The 27,810-nt window shown below is 40.4% G+C and overlaps 1 protein-coding gene across 5 annotated transcripts in view; it reads right to left on the bottom strand.

Annotated features, from left to right (window-relative positions):
* ZNF827 (zinc finger protein 827) overlaps positions 1-27,810 on the bottom strand; it is a 106,007-nt gene that overhangs the window by 62,960 nt on the left and 15,237 nt on the right. For 4 of the 5 annotated variants that reach the window (XR_007889331.1, XM_051617610.1, XM_051617608.1 and 1 more), the window contains exons 2-4: positions 19,805-20,815; positions 14,848-15,020; positions 3,051-3,534 (exon numbers count right to left, since the gene is read on the bottom strand). Coding sequence is in view for 4 of the 5 variants with exons in the window: in XM_051617610.1 (XP_051473570.1) it covers positions 3,051-3,534; positions 14,848-15,020; positions 19,805-20,815 (1,668 nt within the window). In the remaining variant the exon portion in view is untranslated. The remainder of the gene's footprint in view (positions 1-3,050; positions 3,535-14,847; positions 15,021-19,804; positions 20,816-27,810) is intronic. The other variant, XM_051617609.1, reaches the window with a different exon arrangement.

Consider the following 27,810-nt stretch of genomic DNA (forward strand, 5'->3'; position numbering starts at 1 on the left):
ACGGGCTTCACAACCTCACTCCCTTTTATTAATCTTTACTGGAGATGTTTTCTAAATCTCCAGTCATTTCTGCTGCTCTCTTCTTAAGTCTTTCCAACTTTCCACACTCTTCATAAACTAGTGCCAAAACCTTGGACTTCAGAAAGACTGAGAAGCACAGGACTGTTTCCCCCTTCTTTGAGGGGGAAGAGTCCCAGCACAATTACTGTCTTTTCAGTACCAATACAACATTGTGAACTCCCATTCCTTTCCCAGAGAACTGTTACCTAGCTAGTTGCCTCTGGTTTATTACACTTGCAACTGTTTGTTGAACAGTTGCACATTTTTGCAGATCTCTTTTGACTGTGAACTACTTCCAATGCACTGTTTTCCAGACTTTTGATATCCACTTCATCTAGACTGGAAAGGTACTGCACTGCACAATCAGAAATAACACAGAGAGTCAAGATTGTATATGTGCTTATTAAGATTCAATTTAAAAATTCATAATAGTTTATAAACACCAATTTTGTACTGTTTTCCACCCTAGGGACACCAGTTAAACTTGTGGAAACTGTAACTCTAAAGTCTGAAGGGAGACAAGCTCTCCTCTGAGTCACACACTCAGAAAAAGCAGAGGCTGAAACTTCACAGAAATTAAAACCAGGGGGCCCAGAGATCTCCCATGAAGTTGGAGATAGACAAACCAACACCAACCAAGAAGAAAAGGAGCAATAAACATTGTCAAGTAAAAATAAATGTTCACTTAAACCATCAATATTCAATAAGAATAAATGCCAAATTCTAAAAATCTATATATCTATCTGCTGCCTCTTTCTTAGCCACAAGGCCTGTCAGAGAAGAAAATTAGATTACTTTGACATAATTTGGTCTCAACAAATCTCTGTTGACTATTACAATTGGCGTATACAATTTGAGATGTCAAAAGATTTATATAATTGAAAAGGTAGGGCAAATAATTGAAGTTCTGATGGGCCTAACAAGAGTGTCATAATAAAGAAATCACTCAAAGGAACTTAGTTCAGCAAAGCAAGTAGTCAAAAATGCAGCTAATACTTAGCCAACTTGCTAAAAGAGAATTCTACTTCTAAATTTACGTACACTGTATGGAGAAAAGCATGAGCTTAATGTATATAACACAATAAAAATCTCAGGAGAAAAGAAATTCTTTCCTTTTAACATGGCTCTTCTTGTGTAGTAAACTTGGTGACTGGCAGTACGTTTTCATCCAAATATGCAAGCACACAAAATTACAGATACATCTCACTCCCCCAGTGACTTTACAACATGTTGCTAGGTAACAGTGCATACAAGTCAGGTTTCAAGACCTTTAGTAAGTCACCATAAAATAAGTGCATAGGCCTTTTGCATGAATAATGTACATTTGTATCATTTTTCTGATGCCAATTGATCAGACATTGAAAACATGACCATCTGCCAAACTGTAAACAGCTTCCCATCAACTGCTACATGAAAAACAACACATCAAAATGCTGTATATTTTCTCAGCTTTCAGGCTTCCCCCCTCTCCTGTTTTCTGCTCTCATTCTTGCTACATGCAGCCATCATGAGCACTACCATCTACAGGTCCAAATAGTTGATGTGTGGAGCCACTTAGTTCACACCAATCCAAATTTAAAATAGACATCAGAACAACAACATATATGGGACAGCTGTCAGATATTATAAAAAATGGATTTCGTATAGAGTTCAAATTTGAAACTCAATTTTAAAAGTGTACAAGCAAAAAATGTACAAGCAAAGCAAAACAGACTCATCCTTGTTAATTTTTTGTTGATCATAATAGTAAATTATATAAACAGACTTTAAAATTGTTTTTTTAAAAGGGAGGCTTCTGTGGCTTCTTGCAACCCGTACAGCAAACCATTTATGCAAGCCTATTCCACCTCAGCTCTTTTCCTGGCTGACTTCATGAAGCCTCAGGCTTCATTTTTTGTGCTTACCCATTCTATTTGATCCCTCCCAGAACTCTGATCCCAGAGGTGTGAAGGTCTGGGCAGAGGAGGACAGCAAGCCTTTCCAAAATAAATGGCTGCAGTTTCACCAAGGCTTTAGGACAGAGTCAATTCCTTAGTTTGCCTGACAATAAAATTTCCTAAAATGCAACTTACATTGCATTTAAAGGAAAAAGGTGACCAATTATTCTCTATTGAAAAGGGTATCTTTCATCTTCAAAGTTGGAAACGTGCCACAGGGACTGCTATCTCCTTGTAAAACAGAAGTTACTTCAGTGACATTTCTTTCTCTTTAAAAATTAAAGGCCAATTTTGAAAACATTTACTATAGAACATCCCCACAGCATGTTCACAATTCTGAAGTGTTCAGTCAAATCAATTAAAGAGCACATAAAAGACAACACATTGACCCTAAACATATTACCCACTTCAGAGCCTCAAACATTAATATAATTCTTATAGCAATAATCCAACAGTGAAAGAAAACACAATTAAGCACATGCTTTGCATGATTTCAACTAAAATAGTAAAAAAATTTAAAACCTGTTTATGCATCTTTAGGATTAACTTTAAAAAAATGTTAATAATCAGGAAACGCAGTAGCATTCATACTTCACATGTATCTATGAGTTAGGCCTCAAATACTCTGAAAGGAAGGTGACCAACATTTCATTGGTCCTCTTTAAGAAATGTGTAAAGGCAGAGAACCTAAGAGCTGAATTTTCTAACATGCTGGGTGCTCGTGACCCAGAGTGATTTCAAAACCAGAACTACAGGTATTCAGTATGCCTGAAAAATACATGGAATGAGATTTGCTGAGGTAATTGACAATGAACATGAAAGCCTGGATAAAATGTTCTCAGTCCTAATGCCAGCAAATAAACAGCAAAACCCCTCTCATTTCTGTTTCCCCTCTTCCCTCCATCACACACCTTTTATCAAAGAAACAAAAAATTATAAATGAAAAAGTTGCAGTGTTTTTCTCCCTGCAATTCCATGAATTAGGAAACCCATGGCAAATTGTTTCGTAGACCATAAAGGAGCAGCTGATGCTGCTACTTGCTGCTCAATTACCTGACAGCTTCATAAGAAAATCTGATGCCATCTTGACAGAGATGTCTTGGCTGAATAGTGCTGATGCTGTATTGGCCACAAAGTCAGAGGAGTCTTTCAGCTTTGTGTTGTTGGGGGCTCTGTCAACAGTGCTAAGAGCAAAAGGTGCAGCTGGGATGCCACTGTCATCTTTGGGCTCTTCTTTCACTAGTAAAGGTGGAATACCTCCACTAGGCTGCCCAGCCACATCAGGTGTTTTAGATACAGATGCTGATCCCGTAAGGTCAGGTCCACCTCCTTCTCTCTGTGGTCCTGGGCAGGAGTCACTATTTAGCTGTGGTGACCCTTTCACCTCAGTTTCTGGTATTTCCTCCTTCACTTTGGATTCTGTCCTAAGGAAATGTTGATGGCAACGCATATGGAGTTTCAGGCTGAAGTGGCGGGAGGAAGTAAAAGGGCATAGCTGGCATTGAAAGGTCTCACCCCTGTCTTGGTGCTGATGAACCTGGTTCAAGAGGTGAAAGATAAAAGCATGTATTAAGCAAAACAGTTTACTAGCATTACAGAAATCTCAATGCTACTCTTCTCACACCATTAAGAACCAAAAGTGAACTAATGGGTGAACTCTTCATTCTGAGCACTTGGAAAGAGGTCAGGCACTAAGGATAGTAGGATCCTCTCACACATAAGTCAAAGAACATAAACATGAGAGTCATGTGAAAAAAAAAAAAAAATCAGAAACATCTGTTTCTGCAGCATGGGAATTATGAAGTCTGCTTTGGCTCAAACAGGCCTTACAATTGGATCTTGATGACCTGTCAGTGTATAAAGAGACTTCCAAGCCATAACTAGTAGCTTTCTTGATTAAAATCCCCCCTATTACATGTTCTGCTAAGCATGATCATTCTGTGCAACCTCACAAATAACAATTGTTTAGAGCAACCCAGCAAAACACCAACCTGCACAGCAACGTTCATCATCGATTCATGTATCATTAGAGTGAAAGCATAGCACCTGGCAATACCAAGGCACTACTGAAACAGTTTGCTGCAAATTAATTCTACCTGAAAATAAACAGCTCTGTTATGATTACATACAAACATGAGAGACAGTCTTTCCCATTTATTCTATTTTATCAGTCAATTAATGATGACAGTTAATCTTACTACCCTCATATTTTGTCTGCAGGCTCTTTCTCATAGTCACTGCATGTTTCAGTGTGACTACTATGCCTAGTATCCTCAGGCCCACTCTAATTATCCTTCAAAGAGAACTCTATCCATCCATCCTTCTGTAATGGCTTACATATTATTTGAACACACACTTGTTAACATGAACCATATACATACAATGATACAATTTCTTGTTTAACATAGTACTCATGAAAGGGAAAGAATAATTGAGCCCAATATAATAGTGGTGGGTATATTGAAAAGTTTTTTTCCCTATAGCTTCACAAATTAATGTTAATTCCCAATAATTAATTCCTGACAGTGGCACTCCATGCTCTCCCCTCCAGAAAGACTGGCAAATACATATATTTTTCCTTAATAATTGATGAACATGTGATCAGGACAAACTGGCACCAGACCAAGCTCCGCACATTCGCTTTCACTTGTGACTTGGCTGGAAACATTTCAGTGAGACAGATTTTTCTTGGAAAATGGCAATTTGGTGAACGCAAAATATTTCTCCTGAAACATAGGGGAGTTTGATGAACTCTTGGCAAATGGAGGTGTGATTCCTTCACCCTACTGAGGGGCACTCCACCCTCCCTGTACCAGGGATCCAAAAGCCCTGAGAGCTCCCACTCTAATCCAAGCTCAGCTACAGAATTCTGGGTAACAGTAGCATTTCCCAAACACAAGTCTATCTATTTGGGCTGCAGCTTCCTATAGCTGTAGATTTGTCTGATTAGTTCTCTCTATATTAAGAGGAATTCAGTGACAACCTCATACCCAGCATTTCCAGCTCTAAATAAACAGGACCTGGCAGGTCTGCTAAAATATGAAGCTGGGAGATGTCCCTCTTTTGGCCCTTTTTGCATTCGGTGAAGACACGTTTCATCAGTGCTGTATAACTTTTCATTCAATAGTTCTTCAAGGGCTCCAGAGATTAGGTACAAAACAAATACAAAGAGAGAATTTTTCTTGGCCAGCAACTTTACAGAATGACATTCTCAGTATCAGATAAACATGACATTTATGGACAAACTAATTTTAGGATCTTAAAATTGCACCTGGCCACAAGAATAGAAAAATAGTAGCTAAAGCTAACCTAAGACAGTTCTAAAGCAACAATCTTGTAGAAGAATAGCAGCACAACAGCAGGTTACAACAGAAATGCCAACCATATTGCACATCCACATTACTAGAAACAGGATGGCCTGTGAGCACAGCAGTATGCAAGGACTTTTCCTCATGAAGAGCACTGAGATGTACTAATGGTAGCAAGCACTCTCACCATGGCAACTTTATCTCTTACACCCACTGAGATCCTGTGTGCCAAGGTTTCTCTCCAGGATCCCCTTCAATCAACATTTCCCTGCCTACATATATAACAACTTCTTCTAGAGGCCCCTTATCACAGTCATCGATATGATGCCATCTGAAGGCTGTCACTGTTGCAATTGGGTGGCAAAATGTGCAGGAGCCCACCCTCTCTTCCCAGGAGCATGGCATGCCACCTCTGCAATATCTTTTGAGAATGGATGAGAATAGAGAGGACTGATTAATCTGATTTGGATTTTTCTCCTGCTCAAAGACAATGGCAGCATTGCCAATGGATTTCTCATAAAATAAAGTATGTTTACAACTTGCAGCCAAGGAACGACAGATTTCAAACACACATATTGAGTTTTGAAAGGAGGAATTCGAGATTTAAAAAAAACCCATATGAAACAACATAAAGCTTGTTATTTAGCTCCCAGTATCCTAGGTCCAGTCCCATCATAAGACTTCATTTTATTTTTCATTATAAAAAAATGAATATTAATATGCATTTTAAAATTTGAACACTATTAAAAATAGAAGCTAAGAATTGAAGTCCCTTTAAAGGAAAAACTATCTCTTATTTTCTCATTCAACAGCAGCTAAAAGAGCCAAGCATTGCCATTCTGTGCTACTCGGAGGGGAAAAGTCAAGGCAGCAACTACTTGTTGCAGAATAAGAAACAAGAAACCCTGCAGGGCTACACAGAAAGCCACAGGGGAGATCCAGGTCACACAGTGTTACAGTCCAAAAAGCTGCCTTCTCCCTCCGTAAGACTGGGGACAGCTCTCATTCTGTGCTAATGCTACACAAACCATCGATGTCCCCTTTAGACTCCACTAGGCTGCTGCTGCAAGAACCACAGGCAGGAGAAAAGGGGGCAGCCAACAGGCTTTCTCTGAAGTCCCACTCTGAGCCCAGCTGCTGCCAAACGTGGATCTCTGAATTACGCTGCCACAAACCACACAGCACAACCTACTCAGAGAATGGTTCTTTCAAAATCCCATAAAACTACTGTTTCACTTATGTCAGAAACATTGAAGAACTTCTACCTTCTGAGGTTATTTTGTTTAACCATGGATACTCTCCTTGACTGTGCAAAGTACTTGTATGATCTTTATTTTACCCCTACAGTCTTTCCAATTTCAAATGTTATTTTGTGGTTCAACAGTTCTTCATTGTGTGCTTGACATGATGTACTAAATAATTCTCAACAGAAATATACACTCCTTACAAATTTTAGGCCTAGTTTGAGGACTTGGGTACAATTACCTATCGGTCTTCTTTTTTTTTTTTTTTTTTTAAATTTGTTTCAGTCTCTCTTGCTGCCTTCTCATTCTCACATCACAAAAAAGAAAAAATGCCATCCAATTCATCTTCTCTATCATATGCATTATGATGATCACACCTCCCTTCTATACCTAGCAGTCCCATTCTTTTTCTTCAAAGATAGTTCTTGCCATCCCACTAATCATTTTCATTGCCAGCTTTTAAAATCCCTTCTATTTCTGATACATCTTTTTGATGCAGTGACCAGAAGTGAATATCTTAAGTGGCAGCATACCATATGTTAATAATAGCATTGTAATACTTTCAATGTTATTTCTGTTTTATTCTTCAGACATTGAAATATCTAATGTATTTTTTAACCACTGTTGCACAAGCCAAGAAAAGGTTTTCATTGAATCGTTGACAATGATACTCAGATACTTTTCCTGAGTAGTTACTGTTCATTATATCAGACAGTCAGGTGCATGATTACACTCTTGTTTCCAAGGTGCAGTACTTTGTATTTGCCCCCTTCTTTATCTGTCAACCAGCCTTTTTTTATTCCATTTCAATCTTTACCTTTCTCATTTTGATTCATTCACAGAAGGTTGAATTGTCTACAATTTTCTTACCCACAGTCATAATTTTGTGCAGATCACATTTGCTAAAATACGCACAATTCTACTTTCAGTAATGGAACACCCCTCTGCTAGCCTTTTGTCATGCTTAAAATTGCTAATTCCTTCCTATCCTTTGTTTTACTGTCTCATGGTGAATTTGTAATTTGCCATAGTACATCACATTGCTTAATTTATTTGGCAGCTTCCCAGTGAGAAGCTTTGCCAAAGGCTTTTTAAAAGACCAAATAAATTTTAACTGATTCTTAAGTTCATGATTTTCCTGACATGGTCAAAAAATCTTGGTAGAACACATGATCTTCTTTTACAGAAACCACATGTCCCTATCATTTCACATTATTTGTATCATATTTTTTGTCTGTTACATATTTTGTTGACATACTAACATTTCTGGTATCATAAGCAGTTACTTAAAATAATATTTTCTTGCTTAAAAGCAACATCCCTGCTGTTTTACCAGCCAATTTAAGTCATGGGAAGTACACACTGGTCCACACAGATGTACCACAGTTAAATACTTGATCCCACCTAACAGGGTACAATGGGAAAAAGGGGTGTAGGAAAGAGTGACAAAGGCACATCCTACAATTTTGTACTACTGGTGAGGTACATCTTTTCCCCTTCCTTAAAGTTGGGGTAATTCTTTGCACAGACTCTCCCTTCTAGTTATGAGGCAGGGGAAAGGGAAGAATTTACACTCCCCTTTTTTTTTTTTTGTAGGACTTAAGAGGTATTTTTGGTTATTAGTTTTTAAACATTCAGAGTAAGAGGAAATGTTTTTTTCTGAGAACCTTCATACCTAAGCAAAATCAGAGCACAAGGGGGCTTGGGTGCTGAATCCATTCACTGCTATACTTGCTTCTGGCTACTCAGTCTTTACTTTCTGTGACCTAGCTCTCACTTTTTTCTTTGCCTACTATAGGTTTTATTTTTCTTAACTTTACAGTGCATTAACATTTCCATGAGGGGCATCTGTTTAAGCAACTACTACAATCAACAATCACTACAACCTAGCCATTCAGCCATACCTGCCTACCTACTAAGTTCTTCTGGGTTTTGTGTGGTTGGTTGGTTTGTTGTTGGGGGGTTTTGTTTGGTTGTTGTTGTTTTGGTTTTTTAATATCTTTTAGTAAAATGCCTTCTCCTGCAACTGTGTTTGAGTACACTTGAGAGGTCTCAATTTTTGCATCTATCATGTGCCCTCTGCTTTTTCATTTCATGCTCTTTTCTGACAAGTTCCCTCATTTTTTAAATATTGCACTTTCAAAGTTTAGTGCTATGGTGCTAGCTTTGATATGATCCTTCCCCCCTGGGACACCTACATTATTTATATAGTATTTTCTTTTTGAAACTATTTCTTTGCTTTGCTTGAAAGCAAAAGGAAAAAAAACACAACAAAAACCAAAAAAAGCACCTCTCTGCAGGGCTGGACTGCACTAGGTATTAAAGAAAAAAAACCACGTTGGTTTGTTCTTAAGATTTAAGTTATCAATGTATTTCCTGCCTTATCCTTGTCTCATATGCAGAAAGTGACATTGTTAAAAAGTAGATATTTGAAGTCACTTGTGGTACCTGTCTGAGACCCAGGGCACAGATGTCACTTGCTGAAAAGCTGCACAAGTTTGCATTACCTCCCAGTGGCTGAGGGAGTGTAATGGAATCACAGGCAGATCCCAGGGCTCTTCAGGGTTAGCATAAACCAAACTAAACAAAAAACCCTCCCATAAAACACAGTCAACCTCCTTCTCCCAATATTGTGAAGATGTTTTAAAATAACCTATCCTGTACTTCACCAAAATGGATTAGGAATGCTTATTCAGTTGCCTGACCCTAGCTGAGGAGAAAAGAGGGAAAAGGAAATCACTAAAGGGCAGTGAGCACCTGGCTGCATTCTTCAGGGCCTTTCCTTATTTTCATTATTGTGTAATTAATAGCCTCTTCCTAATCAGAAGGCTGGTTATAATCCTCTTCATATTATACACGAATATTAATCCAAGATGTCACGACATCATCCCTCTTCATGAACAACAGATGCAGGAAGACCCAGTGGTTGAGCAATGCATGGCCTGCCTGCCATTGCATCTAACTTTTCTGTTATGCTTCATCTTCTCATTCCTCATTTTCTGTCATACCATCGTGCTTCAGCACATGTTCACAATGCCAACCTTTTTTTCCACTGCTAGAAGAGCTGGCTCACCCATTTCTGCCTTATGTCTATATAGCAGCACAGGAACATTTATAGATATTATTTTGGCCATATGCTCCTCTTCCTCATTCCCCTTTCCAAGTGCTCAGGCTAATATCCTGTTGCTTTCTTGGCACATATTTCTATGATCTCACAGCCTACCCGTCCACCAATTGCTGAGGATGGTATGTGCATGATCCTAAGACACCAACTGGCCAAAGTCTCACTGATGCCTGTGGTATAAATTTAATCCCTACTTGCCTACCAGGAAAAAACAGAAAATCCTGACTTCATCTTGCTGAATTATACCACTCCTTTCTGTTGCTTTCTGCAGTAGTAACCCATCAGATACTCTCTCTCTCTCAAGAAGAAAACAACATATTCCAACTGAGCATATGTTTAGATAAACAGAGAGAAGGAGCACAACACTTGCTGACTGCTTGGACAAAACACCTCTCTCAGTTACCAGTTCATTTTGTCCAGCTTAATTTTCAGTATTCTCAGCAATCCTAGAAACCACGCTATGATACCAGAATCAAGTCCTGTGATGCTACCCCCAGATTCCTGGGAATAAGGGCCAAAACTTGTGTTTATGTATATACTAGAATGTCTCCAAAACAGACTAATACAATTCCTTACTGTGTCTATTTTAGGATTAAAGATGCCTATCACTGTGGAATCTAAATGCCATATAATAATTACAGATAACACTGCATGCCTTAAAAAGCAGTGCACTCAGCCTCCCTTGCTCATTGTGTGTCTGTGTGGAAACTTCCCTTCTGCTTCCCTTCATGCCCTTCACTTCCTTGCCTCCAGCTGTGAGTTGGTCCTGGCAAAGTTCCCTTACTGGAGGAACATTTCATCAACGTGGCAGGTAGCACATATAGACCTGAATATTGTCAGGGCTGGAATCAATCCACCTCCCTTAAGATTTTCTCTAGCAGGGGACAAGACACCAAAAATCTTGGCAATGTTGTATTCTGGACCAATTGGTTTAATATGTTATAACTATCATAAAATTATACAGTTTTTATACTATATAGATATTATTCATTGATCTAAAGACATAAACAGTAAGAAAGACCCATATGGAGACACACACAAACCACTCCTGGAAACTAAATCTCTAAATGACCAGTTTCAATGGAAAGTGCCCACAAGAACCTAGAGAAAAGAGGAGGTGCTTTAGCTCAGGGCTCTGCTGCCTAGAAGGAAAAAAAGACAACACTCATCCATTTTCAGGACTGCAGCTGGATAAAAAACATCTCAACAGGTTTTGCCTGTCATTTGTATCAATAGTACATAAAACATGAAAGCCAAAGAGCAGCATAAAGGAAAAAAGCCTGCCTTGTCATATAGCACTCTAGAATAAAAACTGACATAACAAATTACAAACACCAGCCTAGTACCCTTACTTCGAGCAGCCTTTTTGGTTTTGAAAAAACGTGTCTTCACCTGTAGCTACAGTTGACTCATGGGGAGAGAGAGAAGGGTGGAGAGCTAGAGGCAGCTCTGCCTTTGTGGGTTGCCTGCCAAGAAGGAGATAAGGCCAGGTAGCTCCCAAAGGATCCTAGGACAATGAAGAAAACCAAAACATCTGACTGGAATAACCAGTCAGGATGCAGGAATACTGCATCCTAAGTAGCTCCCAGCTGTGCTGTACCATTCCTGATGTGTATTCATTCCATTTTGAACACTGCCAGCTTATATATGTGTCAGTTACTATAATCTCATACTTACTCACATACAGATTTAAAACCAGCACCTTTTTATAATGAGAAATCTGACTTTTAAAATTTTTAAATCTTGTTATCAATTTATACTTTCACCAAAGGAAATCTGAATTACATCTGACACTGGACACAGGACTAACATGCCCCTGCCTCAATCACCTCCTGCAATTGTGATGCAATAAAAATATTTTTACGAATGGCCTACTCAATTGAGAAAAGTGTATGAAACCCACTGAAATTAAGGTTAAACCTCACCTTTCAGATTCTTGTGCTTGTGATGCTTTACATCTACCCATAAGACTAAAACAAGGGCAAAAGACCAAAGACAGGCCACCTAATTTTGTAAGACAGATGCCTTAATCTTAAATAGGGAGCAGTTTCACAAGCAAAACCCACTGAGTTCATCATGAGCTGCATGACTGGACTGCATTGGTTGAGGAGACTTCAGATGTTATCTCCACAGTAAGGCTAAAGGAGGCTCTTACATTGCGTCAGGCAGCTGTGGGCCTGACTGACCTCAATGATGTCTATCTTAGTAATAATCACTATATTACAAAATACTTAACACTACATGGTATATGTTTGTACAAGGGGTCAGTTTTAAGATGACATGGTGTGGAAAATGGTTCTTCTCCTTCCCCACTTAAGTCTAAACAATGCCCTTTAAGTCAGCAAAGGCCTTCTGCTGATTACACCCAGCTAACGACCAAAACCAGGCCTGCTGCTCAAGGACAAATGAAGGCAAAGCAACAGGTGTGGTACAAGGCAGGAAGGATGGGCAGCAAGTTATGCGTTGTGCCTGCTAGTTACTGCCCTAACTTGGGGCTCATGGCTGCCATCTGGCTCTGGACAGTGACACTGGCTGGACAGGGGGGTCACTGGGGTATAAAAGGCTGCGAGTTCAGCAGGTAAAACAGGGCGAGGCCCGCTCGGCCGCTTCCTGCCTGGGACACCCCCCTGCTGCGGAGCCTGGCGCTGGGACCCTGCCTGCCTGCCCCGGGATCGAGCCTGAGCGGTGAGGGTGCCGGGTTCGGAGCCCTGCGTGCCGGGTCCTTCCCGCAGCCGTCGGGGTCGGAGCCCCCCCCGTTTTGCTGCCGCTGCCGGAGAAACCAAACCGCTGCCGCTGCCCCCCAAAACCTCGGACTTCGGCACCCTGCCGTAGCTGCCTGCCAGGGAGAGGAGCCGCTGCTGCTGCTGAGAGGGGGGCACCCACAGCCGTCGCTGCTGCCGCTGGGGAAGCAGCCGCCGGGCACTGCACGGGGGCTTTACTCCCCCCCACACACAAGCCAGCGCGGGAGGGAACCGCCTCGCCGCGGGAGGGTAACAACTCCATGCAACCCCCTCTTCCAATCCCCATACTTGCACACACATCGCGACCTCTTTAAGGAGGACTGTGTAGGGCTTGCCCTCCTCCTTCCCTCTCCTTTGATCCACAACCCTCTCTCGGAGAGAACGCCTTAGGAGCGCAGCACTTTTTGCGTTACCTGCCTGAAGGGCACAGTACTAGCGCATTACTTCCCTGATATATCCCTAGTAGCCATTTGCCATTTTTACATTTTCCCTAAACCTCATCCCTCAGTTTGCGTTAACCCTTAATAAACCGGTTAATTCGTGAACTAAGCGTTGGTCTCGGCAGCGACCTGTGAGCGTGCTGGGGCTGTATCCAGCTGCCGCTCTGAAACACGGTCCCGCAGCGGCCGCTCCCCTGCGAGAGGCAGCGCCACGTGTGACCCTCCGTCTCATTCCACAGCCCCTCCACATCGGGAGGGGAAAGTCGCAAAAACATCCTGAGAGCCGAGAGCCCCCCTGGCATCGGCTCGTGACACATGGGCTCAGTTAGTTAAGGGGTTTATGTCAGGTGGGGAGCAGAAAAGAGCATAAGGTCTTCAAACAGCCATCAATTTGACAGCACACAGAGACAATGAAAAAGTCCTTAATTTTTTCCAGCATCCTATCTGTGACCACCTATGGAAATCAGCATGCCAAAAATGAAGAGCCAGGCTTTCGACCCACAAGTAGTAATTCCAAAAAGGAAAAAAAAAAAAAAAGAGAATAAGAATTTCTGCAGGGAATAACAGGGATGTCCTTTACAAAGCAGGGGAAAACAGCAACAGGTCTTTGTCAGGAACAAGCAAGCTCTTAGGTGATGCATGCTTCTGTGCAGGCTGCCAACAACCAAATCCAAAAAACCTTTCTTACCATGCTGAGTCCCTACTCTTTCTACTCACCTTCTACTCTGGACAACCATCTGTGCCCTCTACTCAACATGGAACCGCACACCCTAAAAGAGCCATAAACACCAAACCTACCTGTACCTGTTAAGGATTAGCATGATACACCAAGGATGCCTGGGAATAGTGCCCTGATCCACAGTAGGAGAGTTAAGAGATGAGCCTTCAGACTCTAGGGGGATGATTTCAGACCTAGCAAAGACGTGAAATACAGCAAGATCTGCTGTCATGATCAATGGAACCATATGAATCATTTACATTGAAGTGAATAGTTACCTGGGTGTAGGCAAGGTTAGACTCCTGTATAGTGATCTTAGATTCTGCAATAGCACATACAAAACCTGAACAGGCATCTCTGTTGCCTCCATACCAGCCTGCTACTCTGTAAAATACAATTGTCTAAAATAGACAAAATACTAACTATAATAAGATATTTCACTGTTATTATAAAACTCAACTGCTTTAACAAGGAAAATTTTTGCACTTCAGCTTCTTCATCCATGGGATAATGGGACAGGTACCATTTTTACTTCACCAAGCATGTTCTATAGCATGCAAGACCAGGCACTTTGCTTGCAACCATCACTTAGTATTTCAGCTAAGCAGAGAGTTTCCTGACATTTTTGTATTTTTCCATATCAACACAGATGTGTCCTTGAAAAGTTAATCTTCACTTTGAGCCTAAAACTTAGGCTGAGTTAAAAGTATGCTTAAAACTCAATGGAAACACTTGAAAACAAAACGTTACAGTATAATCCGTCATTCATTTTGGTTTGGATGCTTCACTGCGGAAGTGCCTGCAGTTAAGAACTACAGCAAGAAAAGTTAAAACTGCAGGCCTGTCTGTAGAAAGGAATGGAGACATCCCCTGCTAGTGTTGGCCAAGCTGGCAGGCCCACTTAGTGTGATGCAATGACATGTAGAGATACTAGCTGCCATTCTGAAAAGCAGCCCTGCTTTATTTACATGCTGTAACATCTCAGCTAACATCCCTGCTTCTGGTGGTTCCAGGTCCAGAACTAAATCAGTCAGAGCTTGTGTTGCACCCAAGCTGACATAACCCAGGCAGTTTCCACATTGCATAAAATGGAAAGGCAAGTAAAGTGAAAAAAAAAGTTATTTCGCTTTTTATGGTCTCTATTTAAAAAAGGCATAATTAGTAGCACAACTAGGGAAATTTTGTTCTTACAATGCAAATTATATAGGTGTGTTACCCTGTCATTTTCTGATTGATGAATGAAGTGTTCTGATTGTCAGTAAGCATTTCCCTTACCTTCATGTGGGATTTGAGATTGTCCTTGCGTGCACAGCGAAATGGACAGAGTGGACACTGATGACTTTTCAAACCTGTGTGAATCACCATGTGCCGTTTCCAGTAACTTTTCCTCTTGATAACCAAACCACAGATAGGACACTGGAATGGTTTTCCTCCTTCTTCTTCTGAGGCTTAGCAGAAGGGGAAGAAAAAGAAACGATCCTTTACAGCCACTTGTTTAATACCTTCCCCTTGTAAATATATTCAAGATACCATTTTTCAATGCTGGGATTTCATTTGCAGAGAGACACATCAGTTAAACAACAACATATACCAGAAATGTTAGTTCCTTCTCCTTGCACATCCCTTTTCTCCTTAATCTACTTATTCTCCCTCTAAGAAAGGTCACCATAATTTATAAAGGTTAATGTCCCAGACATCCTTTGGCTAATCAGTGGGGGAGCTACTCTATTTCACCTGGTCCTAATGTTCCTCATAATTTAACTGAACTGAGAAAGATGTCTCTCATAATCATCACTTTGCAGCTTCATTTCCTATCAAAGGCAAGTTGCAGTAGGGTATGGAAAATACATTTAATTGTTAAAAAACGATCCATTTCCATATCCAATGGCTAGCCAGCAGGGGAGAAGGTTATAAAGCATAGAACAATCCACAACTTAACTGAAAAGCATGCTGGTATTGTGTATCTGATATATTTAACTCCAGAAGTGAATGACTTCAGAACCCCTGCTGTTGAATTTGTTCAGTTCATTATGGCTTGAGCAGATGCTGTTGCAAATTCAGCCATCAGGGGTCTTCAGGTCATGGGTTTCCTTCTGCTCCTCTAGTTGTCAGGGTTTTGAATCTACTGCCTTCCTAAAGGTTTGCACTCTGCTTTACTGTCCAATTCACCTCGGATAAGAAAAGGTTTGGTGGCATTTATCAGGCAAATACGGTTAGACTATTGAGTGTGGAACCATTGCAAGGTTAAAGGAAAGAGAAATGCCTTGCTGCTGACTTCACACAACTAACCATCCATTTATCCTCTCACTATGATTTCCTCTGCTTATTATAAAGAAAGGCCTAGTATTGCCATGGAATTGGAAGTCTTTTTCCTCACTGTAATAGCCAGAGCTCAGCAATGTGCATCCTGCTATTTGGAATTTCTCTTGGAATATTCAATCTCATTATTATCAGTTATTTCCTACTGATAAGGATATAACAAACATCAAATTCCCTTGATGAAGAACTAAGAAATAAAAACCTCCAGAAAGATTTCTAATACTTGAAAATATAATTATTGCTATTAGGTAAGAAACAAAACCACCGTAATTCATCTGATTAGTAAGTCATTATGTAAGTACAAAAAAAAGGACACATTGTGAAAGTATGCACTTCTGAAAGTTCAGAAATTCTCCTTGTGAAATATTTATCATGCTCAAGATATTATCAAATTGTTCCCCTCTTTGCACCTCTAAAGGGCAAGCCAAAGTCAATCCTGTAATTGCTTGTGTTTCAGTTTTTAAATATCTTTACTTACTTCTTCACAAAAGGCAGAAGAAAGACAAATCACTAAACATATATATATATAGGTAGTATTTTTACCCATAATTTCTCTTCCATCACATCTTTTCTCCAGTCTCTGGTTACCACCACAAAGGATCCAGAAAAGAAATGTGTAACAAGCTATTACCTGTTTTCCACCCCATTCAAAATCAATCTGCAAACAAGATGGATCAATAGTAATTTAGCACATTACAAAATATGCAAAGATCTGAACTGAATTCATCAATAACAATGATAATTAATGGCACACGGGGATTATGTCAATGCTCCCAAAGCTGAATCATGGTAACTCTTCACTATACTACATAAACCTCAGCAATAAGGGAAAAAAATAATTGGTGGGCTTCAGCTTTCTTTCATTTATATTGATGCGTATTTTATGTCACATTGTGTCAATTTGTTGGAAAAAGTTATTCCAGTAAGGAAAGAATCAGCCAGTACTTCCCAAAGAAGCTTCAGAAGCAAAACTACAAGCATTGCAGGCAAAAAAGTTACACCAAACAAGGATTCAGTCACTAAAAGAAGGGCCTACGACCCACACTCTTTCAAAAATGACATCAGAACTTTTAACAGATTCCAGGCTTCCTTCTAAACTTCATCCCAAACCTGAGCATTTTATAAAATTTGCAATACTAACAAATTGATAGGCAAGTTAGTCTTCTGTGTACCACTTTAATATAACCTATGCAAGTAACTATTAGTTCCACCAGCCCTCGTGCAGTTTCAGAGCCGACTATGCTCTGTTAAGCCATGGCTCTGGCTTCTTGCCTACAATAATCACAAGCAGATAGCTCAATGTGGTGGACAAAAGAGCAGCAGGCATACTCTTGTTATTAACTCATTCCTCTTTAAATAGTCTCCATCTTTGGTGTTCCTTACTTGTCGACATCTAATTAATCTCACTCAGTATTAATCTCATAACGAAAGCTAGATGTTGCAGGTGGGTAAGTCAATCAGACTGGCAACAACAAAGCAATCTCACCAGTTACTTGGAAGTTCAAAGCATGAAAGGGAAAAACCACACCTCTCGAGATATGCCTACTGGGAAAAGATGTCTCTCTCTGGGAACAAGACAAAAATAAACCCCATGTCTCAAGGAGCAGCCAAACACAGAACTAGAAAACATTATAAAATGTAATACTATTTTTTCCTTCTAGTGACATAAGGTCATAGGTGCAAAAGGAATCAGGAACATGTGACATTTATTTTCATGGCAAAAATGTTCAGCTGCCCTACTCAACTTATACAGACCTGAAGTCCTCAATTAAAGGTCACTAAACAGTGGCCTCTTTTTGCAAGCTGCATTCCTCCATGGCTGAAGGAATCCAGGAGTGTGGCTTTCCATAATCAACATCCAGATATGCTAACCAACAGCTTGCTTTTTATTTTCAGACAGCTATTTATTTAGAAAGGAAAAAACTTAATAGCATATCAGAAAATTGACTTAAAGAACTTTTGTTATGAATGTTGCACTGTAAAGTTTGCATGGGTGCCAGCTGGCACTGTCCCAGTGCATATGAACTGAACGGGAACACCCTTCCTCTTGGGATATTAATCCCATATATTATAAAAAATGAATAGTTCCTCGGTTACCAAGGACCTGAGGCAGTCGGTCCCCATTGTGATATTTTAGCAGTACAGTATGCTTGGGTCTTCAGCTAGGAGAATAGTTACTAGGAATTTGCTGCACCCAAACTAGTTTATGAAGTGCCAATACTACCAGCACACTTGCACACTGGTACAGAGCATGCCCCTAGTGTAAGCTGCACAAGCAAATCCTACATTTTGTTGGTCAAACACAGAACCTGGATTTTACTACTACCATTTACATTTCCCCAGTAAAAACTTACAAGCTTTTTCTTCAGCAGGAAATAAACAAATAACTTCAAATAAACTTCAACCTCACTCTTTTTCCAGAAATTTCTGCCTTTCTTATATGAAAGCCAGTCTTCATGGGTAAAGTTGCATTAAGTTAATGCCTACAATCACACTGGTGTAGCCAGTGTGGGTAATCCTATTCCTACATGAAAAGCCCTTTTCTTGGTTGAGCCTATGTTACTCCAAAAAGGGCTTCATCTAAATTAATTAGATTTTGCCACACCCATGCCAAGAACAGTTTGCCACTTTAATTCCCTGGGCAAAACACACTAGCAAAGCATTTGTAGAGTATGTGTAACTCAGAGCAAAACACTGAACCAGCTGTGCCTCATCGCATCCTTCCTCTCCCAAAGGACGAATGAGCATTGCTGTCCATCCAATATAGCTTCTGCCCTATGAGTTTTTACCAAAATCTGCACAGGGACAGATCAGATCTCATAATATCCCAGAACATAAAAAGTTGGGTCAGAAAGATGGCAGTACGATTATGCGACCTCCACGTCAGGCTTCATGTCTGTACACTGGCTTGCTACACCTCTACAGTCAAGCTAGTATTCGGGATCTAACTCAGCCTGATGAAGCTCTAATATACAGAACCACTTTGTGCACCTTGTGATGGTACCTGCCATGCTTTCTTCTCCTCTGCAGCAGAACACCACTCGAGGGAGAACACTAGCAACTCCTGAAGCTGTATGTTCTACCAGAAATATGAGCCCACGGTGTGAACTTTGTATATAAAGAGATGAAAGAAACCTTATTTTCTCTTATTTTGTAGATGGATCATTTAAATTTCCCTGCATGGCTTGCCAGTTCTCGAAAGCTTTTGTTACCAAGACTGTTTTTTCTTATTCCCTACAAGCCTGATTCCTTGACTGCTGACAGCTGGAACTGGTGGAGGGAAGTCAGAAATGTAAAATGGTTCTTGTTGTGCAAATGAAGAGAAATGCAGTTTGCCTTTTTTTTTTGCCCTTTTTTTTTTTTTTTTTTACCACAAAGGATTGTAAAATACTGAACTGCTGCAAAAAAATTTAATGAAAACTGGCAACATAATAATATACTCTGGTAAATTAGGACAGGGTAGTAAGTGATTATACAAAAGTCCATTTGTGACAGGGACAGCAGGAGGGAGAATTCTCCCTTGTCCAATATTTCAAAAGCACTGGTTTTGTACATGTTCACTGATACTGTGAGCTCCCTAACAGGGATTCTTTGATCTTTTCCATTAAATATTTTTTGTGGACCTACTCTGAACTTGGTAAGAGGGGAAAATACCATTGTATAGAATAAGAGGAAAAAAAAGGAAAAAAAAAAAGTACTGCACTGTACACTCATATCTTTCAAATATGGAAACATTTGTGAAAGTGTGGCCTTTAAGTATTTTAGACAGCTTTTCTATTGTTTACCCAAAGTACCTATTTCTTATTCTCATCATACATGGAATCAAATTAAATCCAGATCCATTGAAGAGATGTTATATAAGCCTACTGCAAAACAAATACATTCTACTTGGTAGCTCACACTGCATCCATACCTGTACTAGTGGGTTTGGAAGCTCTTCCCTTAGGGACTGGCAGTAACAATAATTCCAAAGACTGTGGTGGAGTTGCTTTCTCTTGCTTCATCTCTGAAAGCTGCAGGGGATCCTCAGCAACCAGTGATTTCTTCTTCTCAGCCAAGAGGGTCCCTGCAGCCCTTGCAGCAACCTCCTTGAGCAGGGCAGCTGAAGAGGTCATGGAAGCCAGAGAAAGAAAAGAACTGGCTGGAGGTGGGTGCTCCTGCCCAGGAGTCATGCTTCTTTCACTCACTTTCTTAGATAAAGCTGCTAACGTGGAGCTGGCTGACTGAGAACTAAAAGGTGAAGAAAAGGATTCAAATCTTATAGTGTCTTCAGTCCTTGAAAGAGATTTGTCCTGCAGAACAGCATTGGCTGCAGCTTTAAGTTTCAGGATAGCTGAATCAGGGGACAAACCACAGGTGGTGGTTGAGTTTGGCAACCACTTACCTTGATTCCATAAAAAGTGACTACTTGCATTGTATTGGTCACTTTGTTCCTGTTTCTCAGCAAGCTTTCTGGCAAGAACACTTAGCTGCTGGGCATGATGAGCAGGTGGAGAGAAGGAGAGATTTGAGCCAAGATTTACTGGGGACTCGACACTGCCATTGACTGTAACAGCACCATCCAGCTTGAGAGAACCAGCCTCCAGTAGCCGCCTCAGGTTGCTGCTCAGTGGCTTATTTGGACCAGGAGGTTCTTCTTCACACAGAGATGACACATCAGGAGAAAGGTGCTCTTTGCTTTGTAATGTGTCTCTTAGCGTCTCATTTTCAATAGGTCCCAGCTCTGCTGTGTTGCTGCTAGGAGTTGCACTTCCCAAAGAAGTATCTGGGGAAGTGGACTGTTCTTGGATTCTGTCCTCAAGAGACAACTTGAAGTTCTCCTGGACTTCTCCATATGATGCTTCTGAAGGAGTTTCTGAAGAATTTCCAAACCAGCGTTCTTCTTCACTGAGTTCACCTTCCACTTCTTCCTGTCTGGTACCATCTGTATGCAACCAAGAACAACAGTGTTATTCCCAAATCTGCACAAAACAGCTTCTCAGCATGAAGCATACCTGGCCTCTGCATGACTCTCCTGAACAGTCACCTTACATCCCCCTAAAGTGCATGGACTTGGCATCAGCCTGTATTGAGTGACCAGGAAAAAGATTTTTGAAATCAGTCTTTGAAGACAAAATCATGACAAGCCTGTCAACTTTCACTGAGCATAAATAAACAGCTAAAGCTGCAGTAACACAAATATACATAATATATAGCCACCTATTGCAAATATTTCATTATCAATATAGTCTGCACATCCTGAAGAATATTATTAACTCTGTGGTATAAAGCAGGGATTTAACAGGCCCAGAAATTACTGGCTACTTGTGTCTTTGTACGGCTAGCACAGGCACACCTTCAAAAGCAGATCAGGTGTGTAGCTAATCAAAGTAGTTTCTTCCAGTGACTTTAAATCTCAGCCCAATCCTGCAGTGACCCCTATCTAAAATAAAATTAAATTTGAATCGATAATACACAATTCATTCCTGAATAGCTGAAATTACTAATACATGAATGCAGACTAAAGCTTTCATCTCTCCAAACATATGGGAAAGGAATACCACACAAACAATACCAATCTTTGAGCTTTTTTCCTTCTTATACAGACACTACTTGCTTTTCATTTGCTTGCCACTCTTCATTTCTTTTAAAGTTTTAAAGAATGGAACTTAGTTTATCTAAAAAGAAAAAAAATAAATTAAAAATGCTGGTTTCAATGCAGTTAGTTACATCTTTTCCCCTCTGGCAACTGCAACACGTTTAGTCTCTCCTGAGACCTAAGTGACAGTGTTTAAAGCACTGTGACCCTGAATTGCTCTTATTCCTGATAGGTATTCAAAGTCATACAGACATGACCAAAATTTTTTTGCAGATCTTGCCAGCCAATCAGAATGTAGTTAAGAACAGCATTGCTGGGATTAAATTAATGTTATCTTCTCTTGCCAGATACCTCTCACATTTTTTTGCTTTTAGACTCAATGTCCCAAGCTACAAAAGAATCTTTGTAATCATACTAAGCAAAACAAAAAGATTTAACATAACCCTCCACTGACATTCTGGAAGTAACACTGCATGATATATACTGTATCTATGATCACCTATTATTCCCAGATTCCCTATTTAATTCCAGCAAATTGAAAAACTTGGATATAAGTTGATGAATAAAAACTTAAATTTATATTATTGCTTTGATCCAATAAATTAAAAGAGGAAAACCCAGCCAAATGTATCACAACTGTAGAGATATCAATACACACTCTGAAAGTAAATATTTTTTATTATTTTATAAAGAATACAAGGAATAGCCTCTCACATTAAGTTCCTTTTACTCAAAATCCTTTGGAAAAAAATTCACCAATGTTTTAAGAGCCCACAATAAAACCACTCAGTTACCTTAGATTAGTAATTCAAGCAGAAAAGTCTTTTCTATTCAAAACAAAAAAAAAGCCAAGCAAAATCCAAAGCACTTACCTAAAATTATTTTTATGTTATCCAAGTTAACATCATAAACACAGCAAGATTAACAATAACATGTACATAAAGGCCAATACCATCCACATTCAAATAAAGAACACAGATGCTGATCAGTTGAGCCAGCACTTATGCAGGTTAAGGGAGAACTGAATGTATTCCTTTTTCATCCTGTGAACATTAAAAAGTAACTTGAGGTATGTCTGTACAGTCACGTGCACTCAAATAAGAGATCCATCCACTCATCCCAGAAGCAAACAAGTTCTGGATCGGAAGCCAGAAAAGCATCCTACTGGCACTTTGCCTGAACTGATACATCAAGAGCAGGGCACATCCTCTGGGACACAGCCTAGGGTTGACACCATTACACAGCTTCTAAGCCAGAGCTAGCTTGCATCCTACCACTTACATCCATGTCTCCTTACATCATGTCTGTGTTAAAATAACCTCTCCTCCCCCCTGCAAACCCAACTCTCTTTGTGACTATGCTCCCCGTCCATAAATAGGAAGTGGGAATTGCATTTTCCCTCACTCAGAAAGTAATTAAAAAAATAGACTCTCAGAGATACTTAAGTGTAAATTATTATTAGAAGAAATGGGTTTCCATTTTAGAGAAATGTCCAGCTTAATAAACCTCCAAACTTCTCTGTTGCTTGCCATGTACCTCAAATTCTTAATGTTGATACGTTACCTAGTCATGACCAGCCTTTAAAATACCAGTTAAATAACACTGTTTTACACATCTCTCAATCTTGCTCGTCCTGCTTGCACCGGAAATGAACTATTCCTTCTCAACTGCACCAGTTTTTGCTCTTACCATAAAAGTAATGTCTCATGTGTATTTTCACTATCTATTCCTCTCCTCTAAAGCCAACATCTCAGGAACATGGACAGCAGCTGAGGAACAGGGACACTGGTATCTGAAGTTGATGGTGAGGATGAGGGAAAGCAACTACATCTGCTATGCCATAGTTGCAATACAGCTTTCTTTGACAGTAACACAACTACAGTACGTGTAGAACCAAAAAAGCAGGAGAGGTAGGAACAGGACATGGATTGCCTTACTTTTTCCAGACATGCACATTCACCATTAGTCTTGCCTATATGAAGAGCAGCCAATCCACATTTTATTGACGGGGAGCAGCAGGAGTGCAGTACTCTTCATTCAAAGGCTTGCTGCCAAGTCCAGAATTTCCCTCTTCTTTGGGTAATGCAGTGAGAGCTCCCCCTCCTGTTGTTAATCCACCTGTAACCACTCAAGCATTCTCAAACCTCCAAGCGGTCTCCATAATAAAAGGGCAAATTTCCTTTGCAGCGTATCTATCCCAAAAGCCAGCTGGTTTGTTTCTTTTTCCACCAGCGCAGTTTTCTTTCTGTACCCAGCAACCAGACCTCTAACTGCTGCCACAGTTCTAGTTTTCCTCTTCTCAGTAATTCCCTCCATTGCTGCAGTACCAAGTCCACTGTATTTTAAGGCTGCAAGGTTAATGCTGGAAAAGTCAGCACCAGTGTCATCATGAGCTGAGCCAAGCCTCCTTATAAAAACTAGTGTATTGGTTTAGAAGTGTAATGGGAAAGCCTGGCAACTTCATTTCTAAGTAAAGTTGCCATTCAAGGCCTTCCAGAGCAGGATTTTAATTGACATTGACTTCTGAGCCTCTGAGTTTAAACAAGCTTGAGAAGTCAAGGAGAAATCAACCCAATCCACCAACTTTCCTATGATTTTAAATTCAATAAAATCTTCCCTCAGAAATCAGACAGTTCATGGGACACCCAGACCAGGCTTGTCTGAAACAGGAGCAAATCTCTTAAGTGTCTGTTAAGAAACTTAAACTGTTTAGTCTACCTTCTTATAAACTACACTTTTAGCGTTCAGGCAGGTTTTTAAGCGTTTCAAATAAAAAAGATTAAATGTAATTTCTTTGGGCTGAACAACCTTGGTGGGTTCCCACCAGACCATGAGGATGTGTGTGTAAGGCCACCTCAGAGCAGCTGGGCACACCGCACTGACAAGCTCCCACAAGCTCCACCTCTAAAAAGCACTTACAGCCACATCTGATTAGACTATATATCCAGAGCAGAAGCTATGTTGATTTTCCCATAGGAATGCTTGCAAGAAAATAATGATTTTAATAAAGACACAAAAGCCTGCCTTAACTCCTTTTATTACACCAACAGCAGCAAATAAAACCTAAAAGTCACACTTACACAACCAGTCCTGTGCTAGAATGCCCTCGGTCCCCCATTTTCCCTTCATGATTTCTGTGACCTATAATAGGTAAGCAGCACAGGAAGTCACTGTCCTCTTTGAATGGAATTTCTGGCTCGCTCACTTATCAATGGGATGATTATTCAACTCTTGACCTCATCACAAAATGGTTTAACAGTGTTGCTGGTGCTTGAACCAAATTTCTCTACTGCAGGCTGACCTAGAGAGAGCAACACAGCTGTGAGAAGGAACTGCCAAAAAGCCATAGCTCTTCTGTTCTGTCCTTCTCCCCTGTGTCAAGATGTGTGAAAATACTCACACAATTAGACAGGAAAAGAAGCCCTAGGTAGGGCTCTGTATTTCATCTCCACATCTTCTAAAATAATGATTTTCCTAGCTGGAGGGAGGGGAAAAGCACAGCTTTTAAAGACAAGGCATACATCCTCTACTTTTATCCCTAACTTAAAGTGACTTTGAAAAAATCTACTTATAAGAAAACCTCAGCATATTCACCTGGCTATTTCTCTAACACTGCCTTTTTAAAAAAGGCTCAAAGACAAACAAGATTAGAAGAAGTTAGTTACCTTGCAGTAACTGGAATTCTTCAAGATGCTTTGCACATATGCACAAACAACTGTGAATGTGCAGAAGTACCCTGCATTCGGGTTTGCCAACTGTTAAGACAACCACAGAAGGTCAAAATGCATGTACAGCACCTCAGTTTCCTCTCAAAGGCAGAATCCAGATGTGATGGGCTCTTCAGAGGAAGAAAGGAAGCAGGACAGATTACCGAAAAAGCTTGTCACAAACAACATAAAACTGCCTTTATTTCCTTTCCCTCAAAGGAGAAAAATTTCACTGTAGATGAGAAACAGAGACAGTGATCCTTTATTTCAGCCACAAGTCCCAGAATAAATGTGTCAAGTGGGTTTCATTACCTGCCAAAAAGATATTTTCTTTTACTAGCTAAGTATCCATGGAAGAGGACAGAACTACATGGTTTCTCCCAAGGTCAACGGTCACTACTTGATGAAAGTTCTCAGGACTATTGATGGACCACAAGATAGGACCTTATAATGACATCAAGTCTGATATCTCCCAAAAGAAGTTCTCCAAAAGATAACTCCTAGAACAATGGATGTTCGACATCTTGCCCCCAAGAAAGATTAACTGTTCTGTTCTAGGCAAGAAGTTATAGTCAGTAGCTGTGGGATCAGTGTTTGAGAAATGTTGCTTCCACTGGGACTCAAGAGATTTTAAGCACCAAATGAACAGGCATTCTGGTTTGGTGGGTTTTTTGTCAGAGGGGGAAGGGCCCCAGAAGTGGCTCCAGTAAGAAGCTGAGAAGCTCCCCCTGCTCCCAAAACCCAGCCAAAGATCCATTAGAGGGACAACAGATGCGCCGAAAGAACAGCTATAACACCTGAGCAGAGAGGCACTTGCGGGGAGGAGAGCTGTGCTGGAGAAGGAGAGCGGTGCTGGTGGCTGGTGAGGAAGACGGGAAAGAAGTTTCCCTGCAACCCATGGCAAGATGGCAGCTGTCCCCCTGCACTCATGGAGGAACATGGTGGAACATTCCCTGAAGGTTCCAGAAGGGGTGAACTTGGCCAGTGGACTGGGATTTTGTGGCCAGAGGATTTGCTGCCTGTGGACTCTGATTGTGCAGCTTTGGAAGACCCCAGTGCCAGGGGAATTTGTTCCCAAAGCACAGGAAAGACATGGACCTGTTGGAAATGTCCAGAGGAGAGCCACAAAGATGATCAAAGGGCTGGAGCACCTCTGCTATGCAGACAGACTTAGAGAGCTGGGACTATTCAGCCTGGAGAAGATGAGACTTCAGGGAGACCTTACTGTGGCCTTTCAATACCTAAAGAGAGCTACATGAAAGCTGGGGAGAAACTTTTCACCAGAGAGGGCAGTGATAGGACAAGGGGTAATGGTTTTAAACTGAAAGAGTGTAGATTTAGGTCAGACATTAGGAAGAAATTCTTCACAAGGGTAGTAAGGTGCTGGAATAGGTTGCCCAGGGAGGCTGTAGATGTACCTTCCCTGGAGGTGTTCAAGGCCAGGTTGGATGAGGCTTTGCGCATTCTGGTCTAGAGTGAGGAGGCTGGAACTACATGATCTTTAAGGTCCCTTCCAACCTTATCCATTCTATGATTCTATGAAAACAGAATGGAATACACATGGCCTTAGAGAAGAGGAATATTTTTGAAGACCACTTCTCAAGCAGTATGCCAGAAAAGAGCATCCTACACAAAAAGCTTCCATCAGCACACTTGACCAATACCTAGAACTCCTGGAGTAGATGATGACAGTTGATTTTTATGATTAAGGTTTTCAGAAGGAACAAGTGTTCCTGAAGTCAGCTTACGCTGCAAAGGCCAGTAGCCCCAACACAGATTCATAAAGCACATAAAGTGTCCATATAACCATAGAAAAATCATTGTTCCTTACAAAACATATTTTATGGTACAGATGTTCTTCTTGTAACACTTTTGTGGAGACTGAGCAAAAATACCACAGCCAGCCTTATTGAAAACTTCTTCCACAGGCCCTCATGAACATCCTATATTAACCTGTAGTTGACTTTGGGCACGCCTTTCATAAAGTAAAAGATGAGGATCAGACTGATATATACACTAAAGGAATATGGCCAGCTGAAAACCTTAAGTCCGTACACTAACATATCAAAGGAATACACCTCTTTTACCTGATGAAAACAGAGAATATGATAAATTTTTTGCTATAAAACCAAACACTTCTTTCGGCAGCAACTTCTGAGTGAGATTCAAGTGCCTTATCGGGTATTTCAGGTTCACCTGGATCTTTTGAAAACAGATATGATATCAGATTAAGACTCCAATACAGTATTATAAATTTGAAGACAACCTAAATTTGTGGGAGATCAACTGTTATTCCCACTGCTGCATTTGAAATGGGAATCATCTTTAACAATCTTTGGTGGTTCAAGTGATCCATGTACAAGTCTCCCCAGAGATATTCCTGCACCTGGACTGGTAGTGTATAATTTACATCAGCACACATTTACCATTATGGGCTCACTTACATGGTAAGTTCAGAAAAGTGATTAGAAATTCTACCTTTTCTTAGTAATAAGGAAGTTTAAAAACTCCTTAAACTTATTCCTAGTTAGCCAAAATTCACTTTGCTTGTTCATTTGTTTTGCTCTAGATTGATTGTCTATGGCAACAGGCTGTTGCAGTGAGAAAGTATGAAACACCAAAAGGTAACAGGGA

The sequence above is a fragment of the Apus apus genome, chromosome 4 (assembly GCF_020740795.1).
Source record: "Apus apus isolate bApuApu2 chromosome 4, bApuApu2.pri.cur, whole genome shotgun sequence".
NCBI classification, from domain to species: Eukaryota; Metazoa; Chordata; class Aves; order Apodiformes; family Apodidae; genus Apus; species Apus apus.